The 24,478-nt window shown below is 42.6% G+C and overlaps 1 protein-coding gene across 1 annotated transcript in view; it reads left to right on the top strand.

Moving 5' to 3' along the window:
• Positions 1 to 328: 328 nt before the first annotated feature.
• The window catches only part of LOC106990363 (cytochrome c-like), a 65,707-nt gene continuing 41,557 nt past the window's right edge, over positions 329 to 24,478 (top strand). Inside the window, exon 1 of the mRNA XM_027963888.3 lies at positions 329 to 411. Coding sequence (XP_027819689.1) covers positions 329 to 411 — 83 coding nt within the window. The remainder of the gene's footprint in view (positions 412 to 24,478) is intronic.

Raw genomic sequence — 24,478 nt, 5'->3', positions numbered from 1 at the left:
GCCATTATAAGGTGACCTTTTTTTTTATGCTTTACAATTTAGTATTTCTTAAATCAGTATAGACTGGATATTTTATCTATACAGCTAATGCGTTTATTTTTCTCAGGAAAAAAAAAGAAAAAGCTGCCACTAAGCCAGTGGAATATCTGGTTTGATGCTACCTCAGAGTTAGAGAAATAGGATGCGTCACTGTTTTTGTCTAAGAACTTTCAGCACAATGCCTTGTGTGCAGCCCTTGAGTCACGAGCCCCCTCCTAAACAGCCCCGTCCTCCCTTGGGTCCTGGAGCAACCCAGAGATGCCTTGTCACAAGGACATATTAGGACAGCATGGTCACTGCCGCCCAGGAGCAGCTATATAATTTGCAGATCCAAGTGCAAAATGAAAATATGGGGACTGTCATTCAGAAATCGTAAGAATTCTGCAGAGTGACAGCAGAACATTAAGCCAAGGGTGGGCCTTTCTGAGCCTAGGGCGCTGTGCAGCTTTCCCATCTCATGTGCACAAAGCCAGCCCATGCTGCCCGAAGGAGCAGGCCATGCTGAGCCTCAGATGCCATAGGAGTCCTCACGCTCCCCAGAAGCCCCCCTCCCTGACACTTCAAGCTTTCCTCAGTCCCATTCCCAAATCCCCATCCCACCACATCTTCTACCACAACCTATCAATTCAGTGTGTGCTTGCTGAGTCGCTTCAGTCATGTCAGATGGTTTGTGACCCTATGGACTTAGCCCGCCAGGCTCCTCTGTCCATGGGATCCTCCAGGCAAGAATACTGGAGTGGGTTGCCATTTCCTTCTCCAGGGAACTCTTCCCAGCCCAGGGATCTCTTCCCAACCCAGGGATCAAACCCATGTCTCCTATGTCTCCTGCATTACAAGCAGATTCTTTACCACTGAGCCATCAAGGAAGCTCCTTGTCAATTCTACACATGCCAAATTAACCCTTTCTGTCTGGAGGAAGGGTGATAAGAGAGTCATGAGCAGTGTCAAGGCTCAGGAGACCTCCCAGCCTGCACCTGGACAGCGTGGGCCCCACCCCAGCCAGTTTGGGCATCTTCTCGTTGACTTCCCTTCTGTCCCCCTTTTCCTCCTTCTTATTGTCCAGCTGTCTTCTGCTTTAGAGTTAGCATCCCAGCCCCACTCTCCCAGGCCCTTCTTTCTCTCCATCCCACATTCAAATAACTTTATTCCACAAACCACCACACAGCAGTAAACTCAATAAAGATTTTCAGCTTGATAATTGACCTATAGGTCAGAATTCTTCTCTATGTGAGCTATAGCACAGTCCAGTGTGTTACCAAGTTATTAAGCCAAGTTCTGAGTCAGCCTTTGTTTATTTGGAGCATGGTACTGATGCCTAAGCTTTCTTCCACTGACATTGAACTTGAATTTTCCCTCGAAATGATTATTGTTAAGTCATTGCCTGAACTCAAATTAATGAGTTCATAATCACATTTTTTTCTGGGATTGTGACTTAGAAATAGAAAACACTTTCAAAATCCATGGCTTTTTAGGAGAGAGAGTGCTAAGGAACCAAGAGTCTGAGAAATGTAGGGAGCCAGTTTTGAACTTATTCCATTTTCCCCAACAGGCTTCATTCACTCTCCTGGGAGGGGGTCACTGATGGGGTGACAGGCAGTTCTACACCATGACAGAGCCCAGTACCAAGAAGGATGTGCGATCCTATCAACTAATTGGTTGGCTTCATGAAAACTGTTGAGAGCAATCATTTTTTTGACAGCTCAAGTTTGGCCAGGTACATTCCATAGTTGAAGATAATTGGAACTGCAAATGTCACTAAAATCTAATATCTTACAAGGACTCCAGAGTTGAACTTTGAAAAATTATTAGTCATTGAAGAATTCTCTCATGATGCTGCCATGGCAAAATTTCCTTTTCTGAATCTACTTTGTTATATGCTGAGTCTGCAGGCATATCATTCCTTACAAGGTTCTGGAGATGATTAAATGGGCAAACAAGTACAGACTGCTTGGCACACCTCTTGGAACATAGTAAGCACTCAATAAATGTTAGCTGTTAATGTTATCGGCTCCTTTATTTTGAAACTGACATTAATTGCTGGGACAACCAAAGTACATTGAATCATTCTACTGCTTTGCAAGGCAGTCTCTTCACACAAGTGCTGATGCTTACATGTTAACTTAGTTTCTAGCTAAGCAAAGAGTCAGGTTTGTAGGTAGCTTTGGATTCAAAACCTAGGTTAACCACTTATGCTATGAACAGTGATTCTTTACCATCTGAGCCACCAGGGAAGCCCCCTGAACAGTGATTCTTATCCAAGGGCAATTTTATCCCCAGAGCAACACTTGGCAATGTCTGGAGACATTTTCTGTTGTTACAACCCAGGGAGGTGCTGTTGGCATTTAGCAAATAGAGGCCAAAATGAATGTGATAGTTGTTTAATCATGTCCAATTCTTTGTGATCCCATGGACTGTAGTCCGCCAGGCTCCTCTGTCTGTGGGATTCTCCAGGCAAGAATACTGGAGTGGGTTGCCATTCCCTTCTCCAGGGGATCTTCCCAACCCAGGGATTGAACCCAGGTCTCCTGCATTGTAGGTATATTCTTTACCAACTGAGCCATCGGGGAAGTCCAATAGAAGCCAAGGATGTTTCTGAACAACCTGCAATGCACAGGGCAGTCCCTTCTCTCTCCAGAAAAAAATTATCTGGTCCCAAATTCCAGGAATGTCACAGCTGAGGAACTCTGCTCTGTGAGAGACCTAGGTGGGATGTTGAATCTCACTGGGCCTCAGTTTTCTCGTTTTCAGAAAGGAAAAGAAATAGCATCCTATATGCAAGGTTGCTAAAGCAAAAGAAAAAAGTTTAAATGAAAGTCCCTCAGTGGGATTCTGACATATAGTCACCTGACCTAGGCACCAGGGTCATGGAAGTGGTGGTGGGTTCTGTTGGTTCCTGTGCAACAGGAGAGTTCATTCCCATAAATACCTGGGGGAAGAGAGAGCGTCTCAGAAACCATTTAGGCTTTTTATTACCAGGAGAAGGAAAATGTAACAAGAATCTGCTCTTCTCCTTTTGTTTCTTGTTTGAGATGTTTGCTGCTAAGTCACTTCAGTCGTGTCCGACTCTGTGTGACCCCATAGACGGCAGCCCACTAGGCTCCGCCGTCCCTGGGATTCTCCAGGCAAGAACACTGGAGTGGGTTACCATTTCCTTCTCCAATGCATGAAAGTGAAAAGTGAAAGTGAAGTCGCTCAGTCATGTCCGACTCTTCTCGACCCCATGGACTGCAGGCTCCTCCGTCCATGGGATTTTCCAGGCAAGAGTACTGGAGTGGGGTGCCATTACCTTCTCCGTTTTGAGGTGTTTAGAAGTGTCTATAACTCTCCGTTGCACTACTGTTTCCATCCCTTCTCAAACACACAAAGTCCAAGTTTTGCAACCACAGTGAAATTGAAACAGCTTTTCAATTCTGCTAATTCACTCAGTTATCACTGACACTGGGCTTCCGTGTTGGTTCAGTCAGTAAAGACTCTGCCTGCAGTGCAGGAGACCCAGGTTCCATCCCTGGGTCTGGAAGATCCCCTGGAGAAAGGAACGGCAACCCACTCCAGTACTCTTGCCTGGAGAATCCCATGGACAGAGAAGCCTAGTGAGCTACAGTCCATGGGGTTGCAAAGTCTCCACCAGCCATGTAACTGAGCCCCCATGAGTGATCTGCGTGATCCTGCCCCAGGTCATGTCCCCTCAGTCCTGAACACGCTGTCTTCCTCCACACGATGAGCACACCTCCCTGTGATTTCTTTTTTTTTTTTTTTTTGAGATGTATTAGTTCTGTCTGTACTGGCTCTTTGTTGCTTTGCACAGGCTTTCTCTAGTGGAGCAGCTGAGCAGGGCCTGCCCTTTGTTGCAGAGCGCAGGCTCTAGGGTGCATGGGCGCAGTAGCTGTGGCACACTGGCTTAGTTGCTCCAAGGCATGTGGAATCTTCCCAGACCAGGGACTGAACCCATGTTCCCTGCATTGGCAGGCAAATTCTTAAACACGCGACCACCAGGGAAGCCTGCTCCCTGTGATGTCTATCCTGCCATAGACTAATTCCTAACTTGAGGGTGCAGATATAATTGCTTCCTTTTTTACTGATGAAATGTCTCTGAAGGACAGAGCTCAGGCCTATTTGGTGACCTGATTGTGGATCTCTTGTTAGTGATGTCAGGCAACTGTGGTTCCCTGCAGGGAAGACCTTCAGAAAATTCTCATGTGGGTAACTAACCAGGCCAAATGGACAGGGTTTTCCTCAGGGAGGCAAATGATCCTTACTGCAAATCCTCCTGGGTCTCCTGAAGAGAACAAGGCATATCATCAGAAGTGCATAAGCCAGTGATAAGCCTTTATCAGAAGAGAATGCTGAGGGCGAAAGTTATTTACCATCTAATGTGCTGCTTCCCAGGGCTTCCCAGTTGGTGCCAGTGGTAAAGAACTCGCCTGCCAGTGCAGGAGAAATAAGAAATTCAGTTTGATCCCTGGATCGGGAAGATCCCCTGGAGAAGGGAATGGCAACCCACTCTAGTATTCTTGCCTGGAGAATCCCATGGACAAAGGAGCCTGGCAAGCTACAGTCCATAGGGTCGAAAAGAGTCGGACATGACTGAAGTGACTTAGCACCCACATACTTACTATTTCCAACCAAGGAATGGCTTTAACATAAGAGACACCATGCTCGGGCCTTATTTAGCATTTGCTCAGTAAAGGAGTATTGCCCAGTGCCAAGCATGCTCAGGGCAATGTGCTGGGCACAGGACACGATAATGAACAAGCCATGCCCCTGCCCTCTGGATGCTAGTGCTGAGCTGACCCAGGGTCCTCCTCAAATCCTTCCTACCCGGGGCCTGGGGCTGTGAGTTATTTGCTGAATCCTCTCCAAGGAGCTGATCCAACCTTACCTGAAACATGCTTTTCACATAATTCTACCAAAACGCCTCTTGGGTCCTTTAAGGAACAAATGTGTCTCCTCTGCAAAATCTGCCCTGGGCCATAAACACGCTTCACGCTCTCACAAAGTTTAACTCTCTTCATCAGCCCTTACCTTCATATACGTACTAAATGTAACCTACAAATTTATGTAAAATTTGGCTTCTTTATGTCATAAGTTTAGCACAAGGCATCACCACAGGCCTTTGATAAACTGGGACGGGAAGTGTTGGGGAGGGGCACTGAGCTAAGCCACTGGCTGGCTGTGGAGGGCCCAGGAGGACTAGCCTGCTTACAGATGGTGCCCAGAGAGGGCAGCTGGGCAGCCCAGGTAGAGCACACAGGCCTGCTTCCCACTGCCTATATTTGGCGCATCCAGCAGGCAAATGAGCACAGGAAAAACCATCGCCTTGACGAGATGGATCTTAGTCGGCAAAGTACTATCTCTGCTTTTGAATATGCTATCTAGCTTGGTCATAACTTTTCTTCCAAGGAGTAAGAATCTTTTAATTTCATGGCTGCAATCACCATCTGCAGTGATTTTGGAGCACACAAAAATAAAGTCTGACACTGTTTCCACTGTTTCCCCATCTATTTCCCATGAAGTGATGGGACCAGATGCCACGATCTTCGTTTTCTGAATGTTGAGCTTTAAGCCAACTTTTTCACTCTCCACTTTCACTTTCATCAAGAAGCTTTTTAGTTCCTCTTCACTTTCTGCCATAAAGCTGGTGTCATCTGCATATCTGAGGTTAATGATATTTCTCCCGGCAATCTTGATTCCAGCTTGTGTTTCTTCCAGTCCAGTGTTTCTCATGATGTACTTTGCATATAAGTTAAATAACCAGGGTGACAATATACAGCCTTGGCGTACTCCTTTTCCTATTTGGAACCAGTTTGTTGTTCCATGTCCAGTTCTAACTGTTGCTTCCTGACCTGCATACAGATTTCTTAAGAGGCAGGTCAGGTGGTCTGGTATTCCCATCACTTGAACAATTTTCCATAGTTTATTGTGATCCACACAGTCAAAGGCTGTGGCGTAGTCAATAAAGCAGAAATAGATGTTTTCTGGAACTCTCTTGCTTTTTCCATGATCCAGTGGATGTTGGCAACTTGATCTCTGGTTCCTCTGCCTTTTCTAAAACCAGCTTGAACATCAGGAAGTTCACAGTTCACGTATTGCTGAAGCCTGGCTTGGAGAATTTTGGCTGAGCCCCAAAGAATTGATGCTTTTGAACTGTGGTATTGGAGAAGACTCTTGAGAGTCCCTTGGACTGCAAGGAGATCCAATCAGTCCATTCTGAAGGAGATCAGCCCTGGGATTTCTTTGGAAGGAATGATGCTAAAGCTGAAACTTCAGTAATTTGGCCACCTCATGTGAAGAGTTGACTCGTTGGAAAAGACTCTGATGCTGGGAGGGATTGGGGGCAGGAGGAGAAGGGGACAACAGAGGATGAGATGGCTGGATGGCATCACTGACTCGATGGACGCGAGTGTGAGTGAACTCCGGGAGTTGGTGATGGACAGGGAGGTCTGGCGTGCTGTGATTCATGGGGTCACAAAGAGTTGGACACGACTGAGTGACTGAACTGAACTGAGCAGGTAAATGAGACATAACAACTGGGGACCCAGACCATCTTTGAAAGTCAAGGCCAAACTTCTAGCAGCTGTCTTTGGGAGACCTGTCCACACATGCAGGACCTGGTCTATTGTCCTTAGATATGGGGTCAGGATTCAAACCTCTGGAAAGAACTGGGAAAAGCTATCTCTAGGAAAGTTGATTTGAATTGAGACCAGGAGAAAGAGGAAAGAATGATATACTCATGCAAGAATAGGAAATGAGAACCTAGGGGAAAACTCAGTCCCAGAGGCTGTGGTGTGATGATTTAGTCGCTAAGCCATGTCCAGCTCTTTGTGACCCCCATGGACTAAAGCCTTCCAGGCTCCTCTGTCCATGGGATTCTCCAGGTAAGAACACTGGAGTGGGTTACCATTTCCTTCTGCAGGGGATCTTCCCAACCCAGGAATCGAACCCAGGTCTCCTGCATTGCAGGCAGATTCTTTACCAACAGAGCTACGAGGGAAGCCCAGGCGGGTTTCCAAATAAGGTATGCCACAGCAGTGCCTGGGCTCCCTGGAGCACACCCGGGTCTCATTGGCAATGATAACTCTGTAGGGAGTAGCAGCAGGGATCAAGGAGAGACCAGGACAAGCACACAGCGATAGCAGGAGCTCAAGTCTGGAAGTGACTTTTTCCCAGCTGGAGGGAAGAGGAGGACAATGCTGAGGCAACCCCAGATCAGACGAGACGAGCCCAGAGCAAAGCCCCCATCACAGACATGGGTTCATGCTCTGGTGGATCTGTGCTTCAGAGGACCCGGCTTCAGGGCTTTAAAAGAGCAGAGGTCAAGCTGGAGGAAATAGCAGAGAGGCAACTGATCTGTACATCCTTAGATGTGCAGAGACAGAAATGTTGAACTTACGGGTTTGACATGCTTACGTATCTCCTCTCCAAGACTGAAAGACTGTCAGGATTACAGGGCAGCACAGCTTCTCTGTGCTCTGCAAAACCCTATGTTTGTAATGGCTGGTGGTAATGATGGGGGAAATGGCCTTTATTAAATGACGCAGTCTGTAAGTTAAGAAGAAGCGCAGCTACAGATATATTCCAAAGCTTCCCTGAATCACTCATATATATGAAAGTAGCAAAGGGTGACACAACCCCCAGCTATGTATGATGAGTTTGTTAGCTTGAGGGTATGTTAGATCACAGACTTTATTTCTCACACTCTTAAAAAGTTACACAAAGTAAAAGGGACATAATGCGATCAGTGTGAAATCTTTGGGGACATCTCACCATAGGCCAGGGAGCTGCTCTTGAGCCTGCATGGCCTTGGTCAGTACCATCGGTTTGGACAGCTCTGTCGAGAGCAGTTCAGGGATGCTGAAAGCCCCAAACAAATTCCCTTATGAGCTACTGCCAGTTTTACTTTCACAGAAATCCTCCTCAGCACACTGAAGAGAAATCAGAAATCCCTTCTGCTTGGAAGTTTTAACTTATGCAGGACTTCCCTGGTGGTCCAGTGGTTGAGAATTTGCCTGCCAAAGCAGGGAACACAAGTTCCACCTCTGGTCTGGGAAGATCCCACATGCCATGTAGCAACTAAGCCTGTGCACCACAACTGCCGAGCCTGGGTGCCTAGCACCTGTTCTCTACACACAATGAGAAGCCCACGAACCTCAGGGAAGAGTAACCCCTGCTCGCTGCAACTAGAGAAAGCCTGTGTGCAGGAACGAAGACCCAATGCAACCATAAACAGATTTTACAAAAAGAACTTAAGTGAGGTTGGCCCTCTCTTGCCCATGATGGAAATCTCGGAGTCAGGTCTGAGCACAGAAGGGTAACTTAATATTTACATATGAAATCTAAGTGTTTCTGTAGCTACAGAGGAGACCAGGCTCTCAAAGGCTTTACTCTTTACCATTGTTCCTCTCAAAAATAATCTTCCATAGAAACAGATGTTAGTTTCTTCTATCTACATCAAAGTTCGAGAGAAGGCAATTACTCAGATTATGCTTTAGATAAGCAGCGTTATTCTGTTCAGTTCTTCAAATAATCTTCTATTTAAATCATAGCTAATTACTATTTAGCAAATTAAACTCATTGAGTATTTCAGAAATGTTCTATTTCACTGTCAGAATGAATGCTTTAGAGATCCCCTATGGTGAGGAGCCTTCTTTTTTCATTATATAGAATATTATCTAGTTGGCCTGAATCCTCGATAAAGATTTTCTTTTCATATCCCTTAAAAAAACAAACGATACAAATCATTTGTGAAACTTCGGCTCTTTAAGTAGACATTTCTTTAGCACAAGAAATTTCTTAGGTAATGCAGAAAAACCTTGCCAGTATCTCTAGCTGTGGTTAGACCCTCAAACCACGTGTCAAGAGGTTAGGAGTGAAGAATGGATGTTTATGGGAAGGTGTGACTGGCTAGCTGGAATACACTAGAATCAAGCATGGTGGTTTAGTTGCTAAGTCATATTTGACTCTGCGATCCCATGGACTGTAGCCCACAAGAGTCCTTTGTCCATGGAATTTCCCAAGCAAGATCACTGGAGTAGGTTGCCATTTCCTTCTCCAGGGAATCTTCCCAACCCAGGGATTGAACCTGTGGCTCCACCGTTGCAGGCAGTCTTTTGCACTGCAGGTGGATTCTTTACCCACTGAGCCACCCACCAGAGCTGCTACTTGGGCCGTGTGCTCCATAGTTGTTCAGCCATCCAGCCTCCCTCCAACCTGAAGGAACACTTTTAACTGAAGATTATATAGGGTCAATAATATGGATTCCTTGAGAAGAACTAAATCCACATTACAGAATGAAATCTATTTATTAAAGAATTACTAAGTGTAAAGCAAACAAGCTACACACACGATAGAGGCATCTGCAGTGGGGTTATGCCTACCAGGTCTGTTATGATACCAACAGCACTGGCCTTAGGCCCACATGCTTCAGAGGATCCCTCTCTGGCCATCTTCTAACCACATTCCCAGCCACAGCTCCCACCTCTCGTAGCAAGAAGTTCATGGAACCAAAGGGCCTTTTCCACTTGGAACCCAAGTCCTCCCTTCTGTGCAGTGCTTCAGGTTCTCAGGACCCTAGAATTTCCTGCTCAAATCTACATCCATGACCTACACAGACCTCTACCCCATGTCCTACCCCCATGGGCAGATTGACCTACCAGGGTGTGTGCTCAGAGGCCTGAGGAGTGACCTGTGGAGGGGGGCTGTCGACATGGAATGTGGACAAAATTTGGACATATAGTACAGTAAGAGGGGAGGCTGGGAGAGGTATGTATATATATATACACACAAGGCCCCGGGGTGCAGGGCAGGAACAGAACTGAGTCAGGCTGCAGGCTGAGAAACAGTGAGCCAGCTCTTTGTGTACTACAGAATCCTACACTTGAGCCTAATCTTCCAGATAGTTACAAAGGTATATTCGTAAGATAGGAGGATGGAACATATTTATTTAACAGTTTACCAGCCTGACAACTTCTAAATATTTAGACATACAGTGAGTGGGCCTCCATCTATACTCCTGTCCTGGGGCCCAGCAGTGTTGCAGAGTGGGAGTCCCTAGTGAAGTCTCCAGTGTTGGAGGGATCCCCTTTTTATAGCATCACTTAGGTCTGCACAACCTGCTAATCTACTTCCTGATCACGTCTCAGTCCCTCAGTTATACTGGACACAGAGAATTCTCAGTATGTATATCTGGGGTTGCTCAAAGTCCATCTTTGAAAGAAGGATCTTTGTCAGATATGTTCCTATAACTCTAGTTATTTCACAGACTTGTGAAAGCTCCAGGAATTGGAGCAGGAACATTACCCAGTAAATCTTATCTGCCTTTTATGTCTACTTCATCTCCCCTTTTGAACCCATAGCTTTTGTGCTATCTCTAGCTACCCAACATCTCTGCTAGACAACAGCTTTCTCACCCAAATCTGCATCTCCATAAATTGTCCTATTCTCCACTCACCCACAACTTTGTCATAAAGTTCCATTTCCTCACTGAAGATGATTTTATCCAAGTGAAAGCAAAAGGAGTCTGCAAACACTAATTCGTACTACAGTGTGAATGACTGATAGTTTCCTTTTCACCATTTCGACTACAAAGACTATCTAAAAAACTTTAGTTGAATACAGTGAGTAATTTCAGCTGTCTGCTCTTATAGACATATTTTAAGAACAACATAGATAAGAATGTTTGCTTTTTATTGAAATTGAAAATTCAATTTTTATTAGCAAAAATTTATTAACATTGACAAAATATATTTTAATTTTATAAATTATCTGTTTATGATGAAGACCAATACAGTAAAATATCCCATATAGTAAATATCCCAGTAAAAGAAAATAAAGCAATTTGAACTTAATTATTTATTGGATCGATGGCACTGACTGGCAGAGGAGAAACTGACTTTCTCGATAGTGAACATTGCCCAAAGGATTCTATTGATGAACTATTTCCTCTAAGCCCCAGTTTAATTCTCACAGAGTATGACTTCAGAATTCACTAATTAAATTCAAATCATGCCTGGCTCTGCTCTTCAAGTCTGCATCAAGGTGATTTCAACCCAAGAGAGTTCATTTTAAATTTAGAGAGGGCTTGTTGGCAAACATGTGTTATGAGGGGGGATATTCCTCTTATAGTTTTATAATATAATACCCTGTCAGAGATTTTTTTTTAATGGAGTGAGGAAGAAAACGCTTTTATTCTTCAAACCACAATCAGGAGAATACCCCAGATATGAAAATCAGACCATCTTGGCATCGTGGTTTCTCCTTGGACTTGCAGAGGAAGTGATATTCTCACTTGGGATGCTTCTGTGAGAAAGTCTCCATCAGTCAGGAACAGGGAGACAAATGGTTCAGCTAGTCAGTTATGAAACAAGATGGGCATTGGGAGAGCGTGTCCGTAAGGCGGATAAGGGAATCATCATCTGCCTTATCTGAGTCAAATGGGGAAGGGTGGTTCTTGGCAGTAAGCCATTTTCGGGAACACAGAAGTGGAGGGAGATCTCTTAACCATCACTGTTTTCCAGGAGTACAGGGCTCAGGAGAAGTTCCACATTGTCCATCTGCTTATAGAAGTGTGCACTTTCTTAATGCACAACTGTCCCATTTCATACCAGTCCCTCCCTACTTACTGAGAGCAACAGTGCCCTCAGCCTCATCCCTCCCCTGCCTTGCTCTCCTTTCTCACACCAGGCTAACTTACTCAGCACCTCTGCCTGGAGTACTCCACCACCAGTCTCTCTCATTCAGATACTTTATTGAAATGCCGTCTTTCCTCTGAGACCTTCCCTCTCACATAGCCTATCTCCCTTCTGCGCTTCATTTTTCTCCTTGCGGCATGCATGGACTACTTCACTGATTTAACTGCTTTATTGTATGTCTTCCCATTAGATTATAAACTCCATGAGAATGGGGATGTTTTCACACTTAGTATAAGCTTTGCCTCGCCTCCTGTTATTAAAGCTGTTTGTTACAGTGATGAATACTCTTTTTTACACATGAACAGCATGACCTGGGAAGAAGAACATTCTGTTTCTCTTCTGAGCGCGTAATACAAAAATATGTATTTGAAAATTTTAAAAAGTCTTTTCTTTTTTTTTTTTTTTTTCATTTTTATTTTTTTTTATTTTTTAAATTTTAAAATCTTTAATTCTTACATGCATTCCCAAACATGAACCCCCCTCCCACCTCCCCTCCCCATAACATCTTTCTGGGTCATCCCCATGCACCAGCCCCAAGCATGCTGCATCCTGCGTCAGACATAGACTGGCGATTCAATTCACATGATGGTATACATGTTAGAATGTCATTCTCCCAAATCATCCCACCCTCTCCCTCTCCCTCTGAGTCCAAAAGTCCGTTATACACATCTGTGTCTCTTTCCCTGTCTTGCATACAGGGTCGTCATTGCCATCTTCCTAAATTCCATATATATGTGTTAGTATACTGTATTGGTGTTTTTCTTTCTGGCTTACTTCACTCTGTATAATCGGCTCCAGTTTCATCCATCTCATCAGAACTGATTCAAATGAATTCTTTTTAACTGCTGAGTAATACTCCATTGTGTATATGTACCACAGCTTTCTTATCCATTCATCTGCTGATGGACATCTAGGTTGCTTCCATGTCCTGGCTATTATAAACAGTGCTGCGATGAACATTGGGGTACATGTGTCTCTTTCAATTCTGGTTTCCTCGGTGTGTATGCCCAGAAGTGGGATTGCTGGGTCATAAGGTAGTTCTATTTGCAATTTTTTAAGGAATCTCCACACTGTTCTCCATAGTGGCTGTACTAGTTTGCATTCCCACCAACAGTGTAGGAGGGTTCCCTTTTCTCCACACCCTCTCCAACATTTATTGCTTGCAGATTTTTGGATCGCAGCCATTCTGACTGGTGTGAAGTGGTACCTCATTGTGGTTTTGATTTGCATTTCTCTAATAATGAGTGATGTTGAGCATCTTTTCATGTGTTTGTTAGCCATCCGTATGTCTTCTTTGGAGAAATGTCGATTTAGTTCTTTGGCCCATTTTTTGATTGGGTCGTTTATTTTTCTGGAGTTGAGCTGCAGAAGTTGCTTGTATATTTTTGAGATTAGTTGTTTGTCAGTTGCTTCATTTGCTATTATTTTCTCCCATTCAGAAGGCTGTCTTTTCACCTTGCTTATATTTTCCTTTGTTGTGCAGAAGCTTTTAATTTTAATTAGATCCCATTTGTTTATTTTTGCTTTTATTTCCAGTATTCTGGGAGGTGGATCATAGAGGATCCTGCTGTGATTTATGTCTGAGAGTGTTTTGCCTATGTTCTCCTCTAGGAGTTTTATAGTTTCTGATCTTACATTTAGATCTTTAATCCATTTTGAGTTTATTTTTGTGTGCGGTGTTAGAAAGTGATCTAGTTTCATTCTTTTACAAGTGGTTGACCAGTTTTCCCAGCACCACTTGTTAAAGAGATTGTCTTTACTCCATTGTATATTCTTGCCTCCTTTGTCAAAGATAAGGTGTCCATATGTGTGTGGCTTTATCTCTGGGCTTTCTATTTTGTTCCATTGATCTATATGTCTGTCTTTGTGCCAGTACCATACTGTCTTGATGACTGTGGCTTTGTAGTAGAGCCTGAAGTCAGGCAAGTTGATTCCTCCAGTTCCATTCTTCTTTCTCAAGATTGCTTTGGCTATTCGAGGTTTTTTGTATTTCCATACAAATCTTGAAATTATTTGTTCTAGTTCTGTGAAAAATGTGGCTGGTAGCTTGATAGGGATTGCATTGAATTTGTAAATTGCTTTGGGTAGTATACTCATTTTCACTATATTGATTCTTCCAATCCATGAACATGGTATATTTCTCCATCTATTAGTGTCCTCTTTGATTTCTTTCATCAGTGTTTTATAGTTTTCTATATATAGGTCTTTAGTTTCTTTAGGTAGATATATTCCTAAGTATTTTATTCTTTTCGTTGCAATGGTGAATGGAATTGTTTCCTTAATTTCTTTTTCTACTTTCTCATTATTCGTGTATAGGAATGCAAGGGATTTCTGTGTGTTGATTTTATATCCTGCAACTTTACTATATTCATTGATTAGTTCTAGTAATTTTCTGGTGGAGTCTTTAGGGTTTTCCATGTAGAGGATCATGTCATCTGCGAACAGTGAGAGTTTTACTTCTTCTTTTCCAATTTGGATTCCTTTTATTTCTTTTTCTGCTCTGATTGCTGTGGCCAAAACTTCCAGAACTATGTTGAATAGTAGCGGTGAAAGTGGACACCCTTGTCTTGTTCCTGACTTTAGGGGAAATGCTTTCAATTTTTCACCATTGAGGATAATGTTTGCTGTGGGTTTGTCATAGATAGCTTTTATTATGTTGAGATATGTTCCTTCTATTCCTGCTTTCTGGAGAGTTTTTATCATAAATGGATGCTGAATTTTGTCAAAGGCCTTCTCTGCATCTATTGAGATAATCATATGGTTTTTATTTTTCAATTTGTTAATGTGGTGAATTACATTGATTGATTTGCGGATATTGAAGAATCCTTGCATCCCTGGGATAAAGCCCACTTGGTCATGGTGTATGATCTTTTTAATGTGTTGTTGGATTCTGATTGCTAGAATTTTGTTGAGGATTTTTGCATCTATGTTCATCAGAGATATTGGCCTGTAGTTTTCTTTTTTTGTGACATCTTTGTCAGGTTTTGGTATTAGGGTGATGGTGGCCTCATAGAATGAGTTTGGTTGGAGAACCCCAGAGTGAGTAGAAGGAAAGAAATCTTAAAAATTAGGGCAGAAATAAATGCAAAAGAAACAAAAGAGACCATAGCAAAAATCAACAAAGCCAAAAGCTGGTTCTTTGAAAGGATAAATAAAATTGACAAACCATTAGCCAGACTCATCCAGAAGCAAAGAGAGAAAAATCAAATCAATAAAATTAGAAATGAAAATGGAGAGATCACAACAGACAACACAGAAATACAAAGGATCATAAGAGACTACTATCAGCAGTTGTATGCCAATAAAATGGACAACGTGGAAGAAATGGACAAATTCTTAGAAAAGTACAATTTTCCAAAACTGAACCAGGAAGAAATCGAAAATCTTAACAGACCCATCACAAGCACGGAAATTGATACTGTAATCAGAAATCTTCCAGCAAACAAAAGCCCAGGTCCAGATGGCTTCACAGCTGAATTCTACCAAAAATTTCGAGAAGAGCTAACACCTATCCTACTCAAACTCTTCCAGAAAATTGCAGAGGAAGGTAAACTTTTCTTTTTTTTGTAATCACAACTAAAGATCCTAAAGCCAATATACAGCTACATATGTTCCAAATATCGGCTTTCAGAATTTTGGCCTTTTAACTCACGTGTCTAATTGATCTGAAAGAAAAGGGCAGAACACTGGGTGCATTAAGAAATGGCCACTGATCCCTCAGGGTCTCCTGATCTACAGGTGCACAGGTGCTGTGTTAACCACATGTCACACGAGGTCTGGGTTACTCTCTTCCTTGCAGCAAGTGAGAGTTGCACAGCTGAATGAGACTTTTCTTCTTTATTCCCTTTTTATCATTGGTGGGAGAAGCAAGCATAACAGCATTTCCCCAAACTTCTTATAATCCTGCAAAAGGTTTGGGTTCCCAGAGAATGAGAAGGAGAAAAAAAAAGTCTAATGAAAAGAAAAAGGCGGAATTGATTCTCAGGTGATGTTTCTTTATCTTACTTTTTTATTGTAAAACTAACATCATCAAAAGTAATAGAATATTCTTAAGCCTTTGGTGAGTCTATGTCCCTAATAAAGATTGATTTTATTATTTCATATTTTCTTCCAGTTCCTGATCACAAGCACATGTAATTTTTCATACAGTTGCAATCATAGCGTAGATAAAATTTTATATTTTTAGGGTTTTTTCCTGCTTAATGATAGTCTACAAAAATTATCCACATTATCTTGGCATCCCCAAAATTATCATATTTTGGTGCCTGAAGAATATTTCATTAAGTCACTGACGTACCGCAGTTTACTTGTTCAGTGGACGTTTCTCTTCTTTCTGGATTACTTCTCTCCACTCTTCTTTTTGCTGGATGTTGGACTTTGAAAAACTCTTCCAGTTGAGTCACTTGACTTGTCATAACTTGATGTTACCCAACTAGCCACGTTCCACAGAACTTCCAGTGTGCTCCTAATAGGGGTTCTGTGTTGGGGCAGGGAAAGGAGGTGGGGGGACTGTGAGAAGGGGAGCCTGTCCACAAATGTACTTGACAGATCTTGGAGTTTTAGTATCACATTTATATATTAAAGGCTCTGAGAGGTCTTTCAGAAAAGGAACTTACTTGACTTTAATCTAGCTTTTCCAGACTTTGACCATTAGGAACTCTTCCTGCAATCTCCCTGTGGTCCAGGGGTTGAGAATCTGCTTGCCAATGCTGAGGATGCAGGTTTGATGACTGGACTTCCCTGGTGGCTCAGATGGTAAAGCGTCTGCCTACAATGCGGGAGACCCAGGTTTGATCCCTGGGTCTGGAAGATCCCCTGGAGAAGGAAATGGCAACCCACTCCAGTACTCTTGCCTGGAGAATCCCATGGATGGAGGAGCCAGGCGGGCTAGAGTCCGTGGGGTCACAAAAAGTTAGACACGCCTGAGCGACTTCACGTTCTTTCTTTCTTTTCTTTCACTTTCAGGGAACTAAGATCCCACTTGTCGTGGGGCAGCTAAGCCTTCACACTGCAACAATTGAGCCCACACATGGCAACTAAGACCTAACACAGCCAAAGATACATAAATAAATATGCATTAAATATGTAAATAAATATTTTTCAAAAAGAAAAAGAATTCTTGGAGCTCACAGAATCTATCCAAGGGAACCTTCAGCTTCCCTGGTACCTGGTGCAAAAGCTCTGCTCTAACAGCTCTCTCCAACTGAAGTCTTGCTAGTTCAGGGATGAGTTCCTCATCTTTCCTGTTCAAAAGTGTCTCTCCACTATCCATTAATTTCATAGCTAGAATTTCAGAGGAGCAAATGGAAGCCCATGTTGTCTTGGGTTAGCACAGGGGGTGCTCAGGGGTTAAGAGGCTTGAGTTCTGCTCCCAACCTTGCTCCTATCTTTCTCTGTGACTTTGGGCAAATCACTACCACCTCTGCCCCATTGCTACTCCAATTATAAAATGAGGGTCTGGAGTAGATAGTTTCTGGAAGGGTAAGGCTGTACCCAGTCCTTACAGTCTTTACAACTACCACACAATTGCACTCATCTCACACTCTAGTAAAGTAATCCTCAAAACTCCCCAAGCCAGGCTTCAGCAATACCTAAACCGTGAACTTCCAGATGTTCAAGCTGGTTTTAGAAAAGGCAGAGGAACCAGAGATCAAATTGCCAATATCTGCTGGATCATCAAAAAAGCAAGAGAGTTCCAGAAAAACATCTATTTCTGCTCTATTGACTATGTCAAGGCCTTTGACTGTGTGGATCACAATAAACTGTGGGAAATTCTTCAAAAGATGGGAATACCAGACCACCTGACCTGCCTCTTGAGAAATCTGTATGCAGGTCAGGAAGCAACAGTTGGAACTGGAAATGGAACAACAGACTGGTTCCAAATAGGAAAAGAAGTACGCCAAGGCTGTATATTGTCACCCTGCTTATTTAACTTCTATGCAGAGTACATCATGAGAAACACTGGACTGGAAGAAACACAAGCTGGAATCAAGATTGCTGGGAGAAATATCAATAACCTCAGATATGCAGATGACACCACCCTTATGGCAGAAAGTGAAGAGGAACTAAAAAGCCTCTTGAAAGTGAAAGTGGAGAGTGAAAAAGTTGGCTTAAAGCTCAACATTCAGAAGACGAAGATCATGGCATCTGGTCCCATCACTTCATGGGAAATAGATGGGGAAACAGTGGAAACAGTGTCAGACTTTATTTTTGGCCTCCAAAATCACTGCAGATGGTGACTGCAGCCATGAAATTAAAAGACACTTACTCCTTGGAAGGAAAGTTATGACCAAGCTAGATAGCATATTCAAAAGCAGAGACATTACTTTGCCAACAAAGGTCCATCTAGTCAATGCTATGGTTTTTCCAGCGCTCATGTATGGATGTAAAATTTGGACTGTGAAGAAAGCTGAGTGCCAAAGAATTGATGCTTTTGAACTGTGGTGTTGGAGAAGACTCTTGAGAGTCCCTTGGACTGCAAAGAGATCCAACCAGTCCATTGTAAAGGAGATCAGTCGTGGGTGTTCTTTGGAAGGAATGATGCTGAAGCTGAAACTCCAATACTCTGGCCATCTGATGCAAAGAACTGACACATTTAAAAAGACCCTAATGCTGGGAAAGATTGAAGGTGGGAGAAGGGGACGACAGAGGATGAGATGGCTGGATGGCATGACCGACTCAATGGGCAAGAGTTTGGGTGAACTCCGGGTGTTGGTGGTGGACAGGGAGGCCTGGCGTGCTGTGATTCATGGGGTCACAGAGTCAGACACGACTGAGTGACTGAACTGAACTGAGAGAAATAGTGGGAAGACTGGCTCAGCAGTAAAGAATACACCTGCATTGCCAGAGCTACAGGAGACACGGGTTCGATCCCTGAGTTGGGAAGATCCTCTGGAATAGGAAATGGCAACCCACTCCAGTATTCTTGCCTGGAGAAAACCATGGACAGAGGAGCCTGGCAGGCGACCGTCCACAGGGTCTCACAGACTTGGGCATGACGGAAGCAACTGAGCAGGCAGGCACAGGGAGTAGCCTGAAGCCTTCTCTGACTGTTGTCTGGAGCCTCCAGGAAAGGAATGTTGGATCTTGCACAGAGATGCTTCCACAGGAGCCCACGCCCTCCAGCAGAGCATACACATTATTCTCAATAGCTGGGGACATTCTCAATGGCCACCAGTGTTCAAAACTTGCTCCTTTCTGTTTCCTTTCCTATTTGATTTCCTCTGTGGTCCTACTGCAAGGAATCTTTAATGACTTACTTCACTTCTCTCAACTGCAGTGACTTATCCTCTCTGAGCCTCAGTTTTCTCATCTTTAAAGTAAAAATAATCCAACCTCTCAATGAGATAACATGTAAGAGACCTAGTACTCAGTGAGCCCTCGGTAAATATTAGTTTTCTCTCCTTCCCTTTTCTTTGCCATATAAAGTGACTGCATGCATGCATTCTCAGTTGTGTCTGACTCTGCGGACCCTATGAACTGTAGCCCGCCGGGTTCCTCTGTCCATGGGATTTTCCTGGCAAGAATACTATAATGGGTTGCTATTTCCTACTCCAGGGGATCTTTCTGACCCAGGGATCAAACCTGGGTCTTCTGCATGGGCAGGCAGATTCTTTTCCACTCAGCCACCTGGGAAACTACTGAGTTTCTAAAGAAGACACTGCTAAGGTTGAATAATTGCCAGGAAACTCAATAGAGCATGAAATGACTTCAGGAAAGACCTCTGGCTCCAGCTCAGAAACATGAGAAAGTGGCTGGTGCATATCATCAGAATTCAGCTGCTTGATTCATGCCCATTTACATTAGGGTTATAGTGATGTCAATGAACTACTATACATATATACATATATGTACATATGTATATATATATATATATATATCAAAAAGAGTTTAAATGAATTTGTGGATGATAAGTTCAAACCAGTAGATGACTGGGGTACATACTAAATCTCTGGAAATCTAGATCTTCAAAGGAAACTGTGTACTTCTTCTAGACAGCCTCAGAGAACATGATCACAGAAAAATGACTGGAATGGACTGACCATCTGGTACACACACTTGACAAAGCAGGCATTCTGAGCATGACCCTACTTGAGCTGGGGTCCTTTGGCAACTGGAGTTATTTCTACCAACACATTCTTTATTAAATTCCCTTTGGGCTCAAATTTCACAACTGACATTCAAACCATTATTTTATTTGTGTATTCCACTGATGCCATACTTTGCCAACAAAGGTCCATCTAGTCAAGGCTATGGTTTCCCCAGTAGTCATGTATGGATGTGAGAGCTGGACTGTAAAGAAACCCGAGTGCCGAAGAATTGATGCTTTTGAACTGTGGTGGTGGTGAAGACTCTTGAGTGTCCCTTGGGCTGCAAAGAGATCCAACCAGTCTATCCTAAAGGAAATCAGTCCTGAATATTCATTGGAAGGACTGATGCTGAAGCTGAAACTCCAATACTTTGGCCACCTGGTGCGAAGACCTGACTCATTGGAAAAGACCCTGATACTGGGAAAGATTGAAGGCAGGAGGAGAAGGGGACAACAGAGGATGAGATGGTTGTATGGCATCACCGACTCAATGGACATGAGTCTGAGTAAACTCTGGGAGTTGGCGATGGACAGGGAGGCCTGGCGTGCAGCAGTCCATGGGGTCACAAAGAGTGACTGAACTGAACTGAACTGATGCCTTTAATTTAAGATGGTGCTAACTTAAGTCACTCCTTTCTCCTTATTCCTAATACACTTTTTTAAATTGAACTATAGTTGATTTACAATATATTAGTTTCAGGTGTATAGCACAGTGATTCAGTTATATACATACATATATGTATATAAATATATATTCTTTTTCAGATTTTTTTCCAGTATAGGTTATTGTAAGATACTGAATGTAGTTCCCTGTGCAATGTAGTAGGTCCTTGTTGTTTATCTATTTTATATGTAATATTGAGTGTCTGTTCATCCTAATTTATCCCTACACCTCTCTTCCCCTTTGGCAATGTAAGTTTGTTTTCTATGTCTGTGAGTCTATTTCCATTTTGTAAATAAGTTCATTTGTATCATTTTTTTAGATTCCACATATATGAGATATAATATATTTGTCTTTAATTTACTTCATTTAGTTTGATAATCTCTAAATCCCTAATCGGAGAAGGCAATGGCACTCCACTCCAGTACTCTTGCTTGGAAAATCCCATGAACGGAGGAGCCTGGTAGGCCGCAGTCCATGGGGTTGCTGAGGGTCAGACACAACTGAGCGACTTCACTTTCACTTTTCACTTTCATGCATTGGAGAAGGAAATGGCAACCCACTCCAGTGTTCTTGCCTGGAGAATCCCAGGGACGGCAGAGCTGCCGTCTATGGGGTCACACAGAGTCGGACACGACTGAAGTGACTTAGCAGCAGCAGTAGCAGCAAGTCCCTAATACACTTTTTTAAATTAATTTTTCTTGGAATAAAGTTGATTTACAATGTTGTGTCAGTTTCGGGTATACAACAAAGTGAATCATTTATACATATGCATATATTCACTCTTGGGGTTTCTTTTCCCATGTAGGTTATTTCCCATATAAATCATTCATTCCCCATATAGGTCATTACATTCAAGTTCCATGTGCTAGATAGGAGGTTCTTATTATCTATTATATGTAGTAATGTGTTGTATATGTCATTCCCAATCTCTCAGTTTATACCTACCCTCTTTCTCCCTTAGTAACCATAAGTTTGTTTTCTGCATCTGTGACTCTCTTTCTGGTATATAAATAAGTCCATTTGTACCATTTTTTAGCTTCCACGTATAAGTGATATAACATTTGTCTTTCTCTGTCTGATTTACTTCACTCAGTATGACAGTCTCTAGGTCCATATATGTTTCTGCAAATGGCATCAGTTCATTCTTTGTTATGACTCATTGCACATATAAGTGATAACATATGATATTTGCCTTTCTGACTTATTTTACTTACCATGATAATCTCTAGGTGCCTAATAAGCTTTTAACTATAAAATAAACAAAGAGGAGGAAAGTAAAAATGAGAAATATTCAGTTATAACTGTATTTCTCAAAGTTTGATCTTGCATCAGAACTATCAAGGATGATTATTAAAATTCATATTTCTGAGCCCCATCTCAAACCTATTGATTTAGGATTTCTGGAAGTAGGAATTAGGATTTTGAATTTTAAAAAAGCTACCTAGGTATTCACATGAACATTGAAGTTCAGAGCCTCACAGCTCATACTTAGGTTACTAGAACTGTCTGTCAACTGATGTCCTGACATCTTGTGTTTTCCTTCAATCATTTTTGGAATACTCCTAAAGATCTACATTTAAATAATAAATGTAGCATGGCTCCTTTGAATCACCTCATTATATTTAGATTTTCCCTTGATGACGAAAGGCTTTCTTCCTGCCTTTTCAATGCCTTCTCACTGACCTTGTCCCCAGCTCCTCCCCACATCAATTGTCTATTTGGGCTAAAATAAGCTGCCTTCAGACTACTCAGAGAAGCTCTCTCGTGGTTCCATTGAGAACACAAGAAGGGGCTGTCACTGGGGAAAACAGATTGGCTCTAGAGCTCTCAATCTCCATTCCAACCAGACCTTCACTTGTACTTCCTCATAAAATTTATCTGGGGAAAAAACTCTTGTGGATACAATAAATTAAAAGCAACAACATCAACAGCAACAACACTGTCCTAGATTAAATCTCCTGCATCAATTCCCTATCTGAAAACACTTCCATTTTCTTTGTGTGAAACCCCTGCCCATCTCTCCCACTTCGAGGCTTCCTTATCGACAGTCCATAGTCTGTGCATCAAATTTAAAAAACTTCCTTGAGATGCAGCTGGATCTCATCTAACCTTCAGGGTTGTTTGTATCATTCAGAGCTCAGATCAGCTCACGGCAAGTGGGCTTAACAATTTCTCATTGTTAAATTATACCTATCTCAGTTATTTCCTTCATACAACACACATTTATCAAGCCACTGCTCCAGAGCAGGATCTGCGCTCAGCCCTGGAAATACAGTAGTGAACAGACAAATTTCCTGCCCCTTGTGGAGCTTACATTTTTATGTCTATGCCCCCTCCACAAAGAAATTCTACAATAGGAACCTGATCTCCTAGTTTTATATGCTTTCAAATTTCATAGTAGAAATAATTAATTAACTCCATTATAGAAAACATGACCCAAAATTCATGACAAAGTTATTTCATGTCTTAATGTAAAAACTTTGGGGTTTTATTTTCTGGTTACTTGAAAATTAACTTTGAACAATAATTTGTCCGCTTCATACTTATGTTTCAGATTGTGTTTAGAATCAGAGACCCAAAATTTAAGGGGAAAAAGCAAATGACAGTTATTTGCAATTCTTTAATTCTGTAATCAGCATGTCACCATTCAATTTTTCTCATACTTTTTCCTTAAGTGACTCTACTATCCTTACAAAAAGAGCTTGTTTAAATTCCCAAACTTACCCAAACAATTTGCTTTATTTGCCAAAACTACCAAAAGCTTTTTAAAGGGGGAAGTTATCCCAGTTCTCCTTATCCATTCCAGAGTCGAGAACAATTTTTTTTTTTTATCTCATCATAGATCTAGTGAGCATGAACTTCACACTCATATAACTCAAGCTTGACTTCTGATGTCCAGCAATGCTGAGCTAATTTATTCAGGCCAATTCTCCTATTGAAAATCACTAAAAGTACTGAATAAAATATGCTTTCATCTTCACTAAAAGGCATCAGTAAGCCAAAACATTAGCAAGGCATTACCAGGCTCAGAATAGATGACAACGAAGAAAAGTAGGCCAAGCACTTGAAGCTGCTTTTGTTCCAAGGGCATTTGCCTTTTTGGACTATGAAACTGAGCTGTGGCCTCAATGGACTCCTGGGGTGAGAAGAATGGAAATCAGATCCCAGGGCCCGACTGTGGAGAGTATAATAGGAGAAGCCCATATTACAGTGAAATACAATGGGCTACCCCAGAGGTCAGTTCATCCCCTCCCACCCCTATCAGAGAGCTATGAAAACAGTTGTTTTAGCCCAGCACAGATCAGAGCAGGAAGAAAAGGAATCCCACCCAGACCCCAAAAGACTATAACCACAGGAGTATTTGAAGCCTAAAATGTGCAGCCCCAAATTTGTATCACTGCCCAAAGTCTAGTTTAGAATGATACCTGACTGTCTACCCAAGCCCCCAAAAGAAGCAAGTGCAAACCTCCTCTAGAGGAAGTTAGCATCATGTTATCGAGCCTGTGAGAGTCCTCAGCATATACGTGCTCAAGTGGTATGAACAGCAGAGAATCAAAGGTAACCAAGCACACAAAAAAAGCAAGGCGGCAGGAAGAACAACTAGTAGGGAGAACATGGGACTTCCCTGGTGACGCAGTGGATAAGAATCTGCCTACCAATGCAGGGTATATGGGTTTGATCCATGATCCAGGAAGATCCCACGTGCTGTGGAGCAACTAAGCCCGTGTATCACAGCTACTGAGCCTGCACTCTGAGCCCATGAGCCACAACTACAGAGCCTCAGCGCTACAACTATGGAGCCGACATGCCTAGAGCCTGTGCTCTGTGGCAGGAGAAGCCACCCAATGAGAAGCCCTCATACCGCAAATGAAAAGTAACCTCTGCTCACCAAAATTAGAGAAAGCCTACACACAGCAATGAAGACCCAGCACAGCCAAAAATAAAAACAGAAAAGAAAAAAAACTAGTAGGAAGAACAGACAGCAGATTCGGATACTCA

This window comes from Ovis aries, chromosome 1 (assembly GCF_016772045.2).
Source record: "Ovis aries strain OAR_USU_Benz2616 breed Rambouillet chromosome 1, ARS-UI_Ramb_v3.0, whole genome shotgun sequence".
NCBI lineage: Eukaryota > Metazoa > Chordata > Mammalia > Artiodactyla > Bovidae > Ovis > Ovis aries.
The sequence above is the reverse complement of the archived record's forward strand: the minus strand, read 5'-3'. Positions and strand labels throughout refer to the sequence as shown.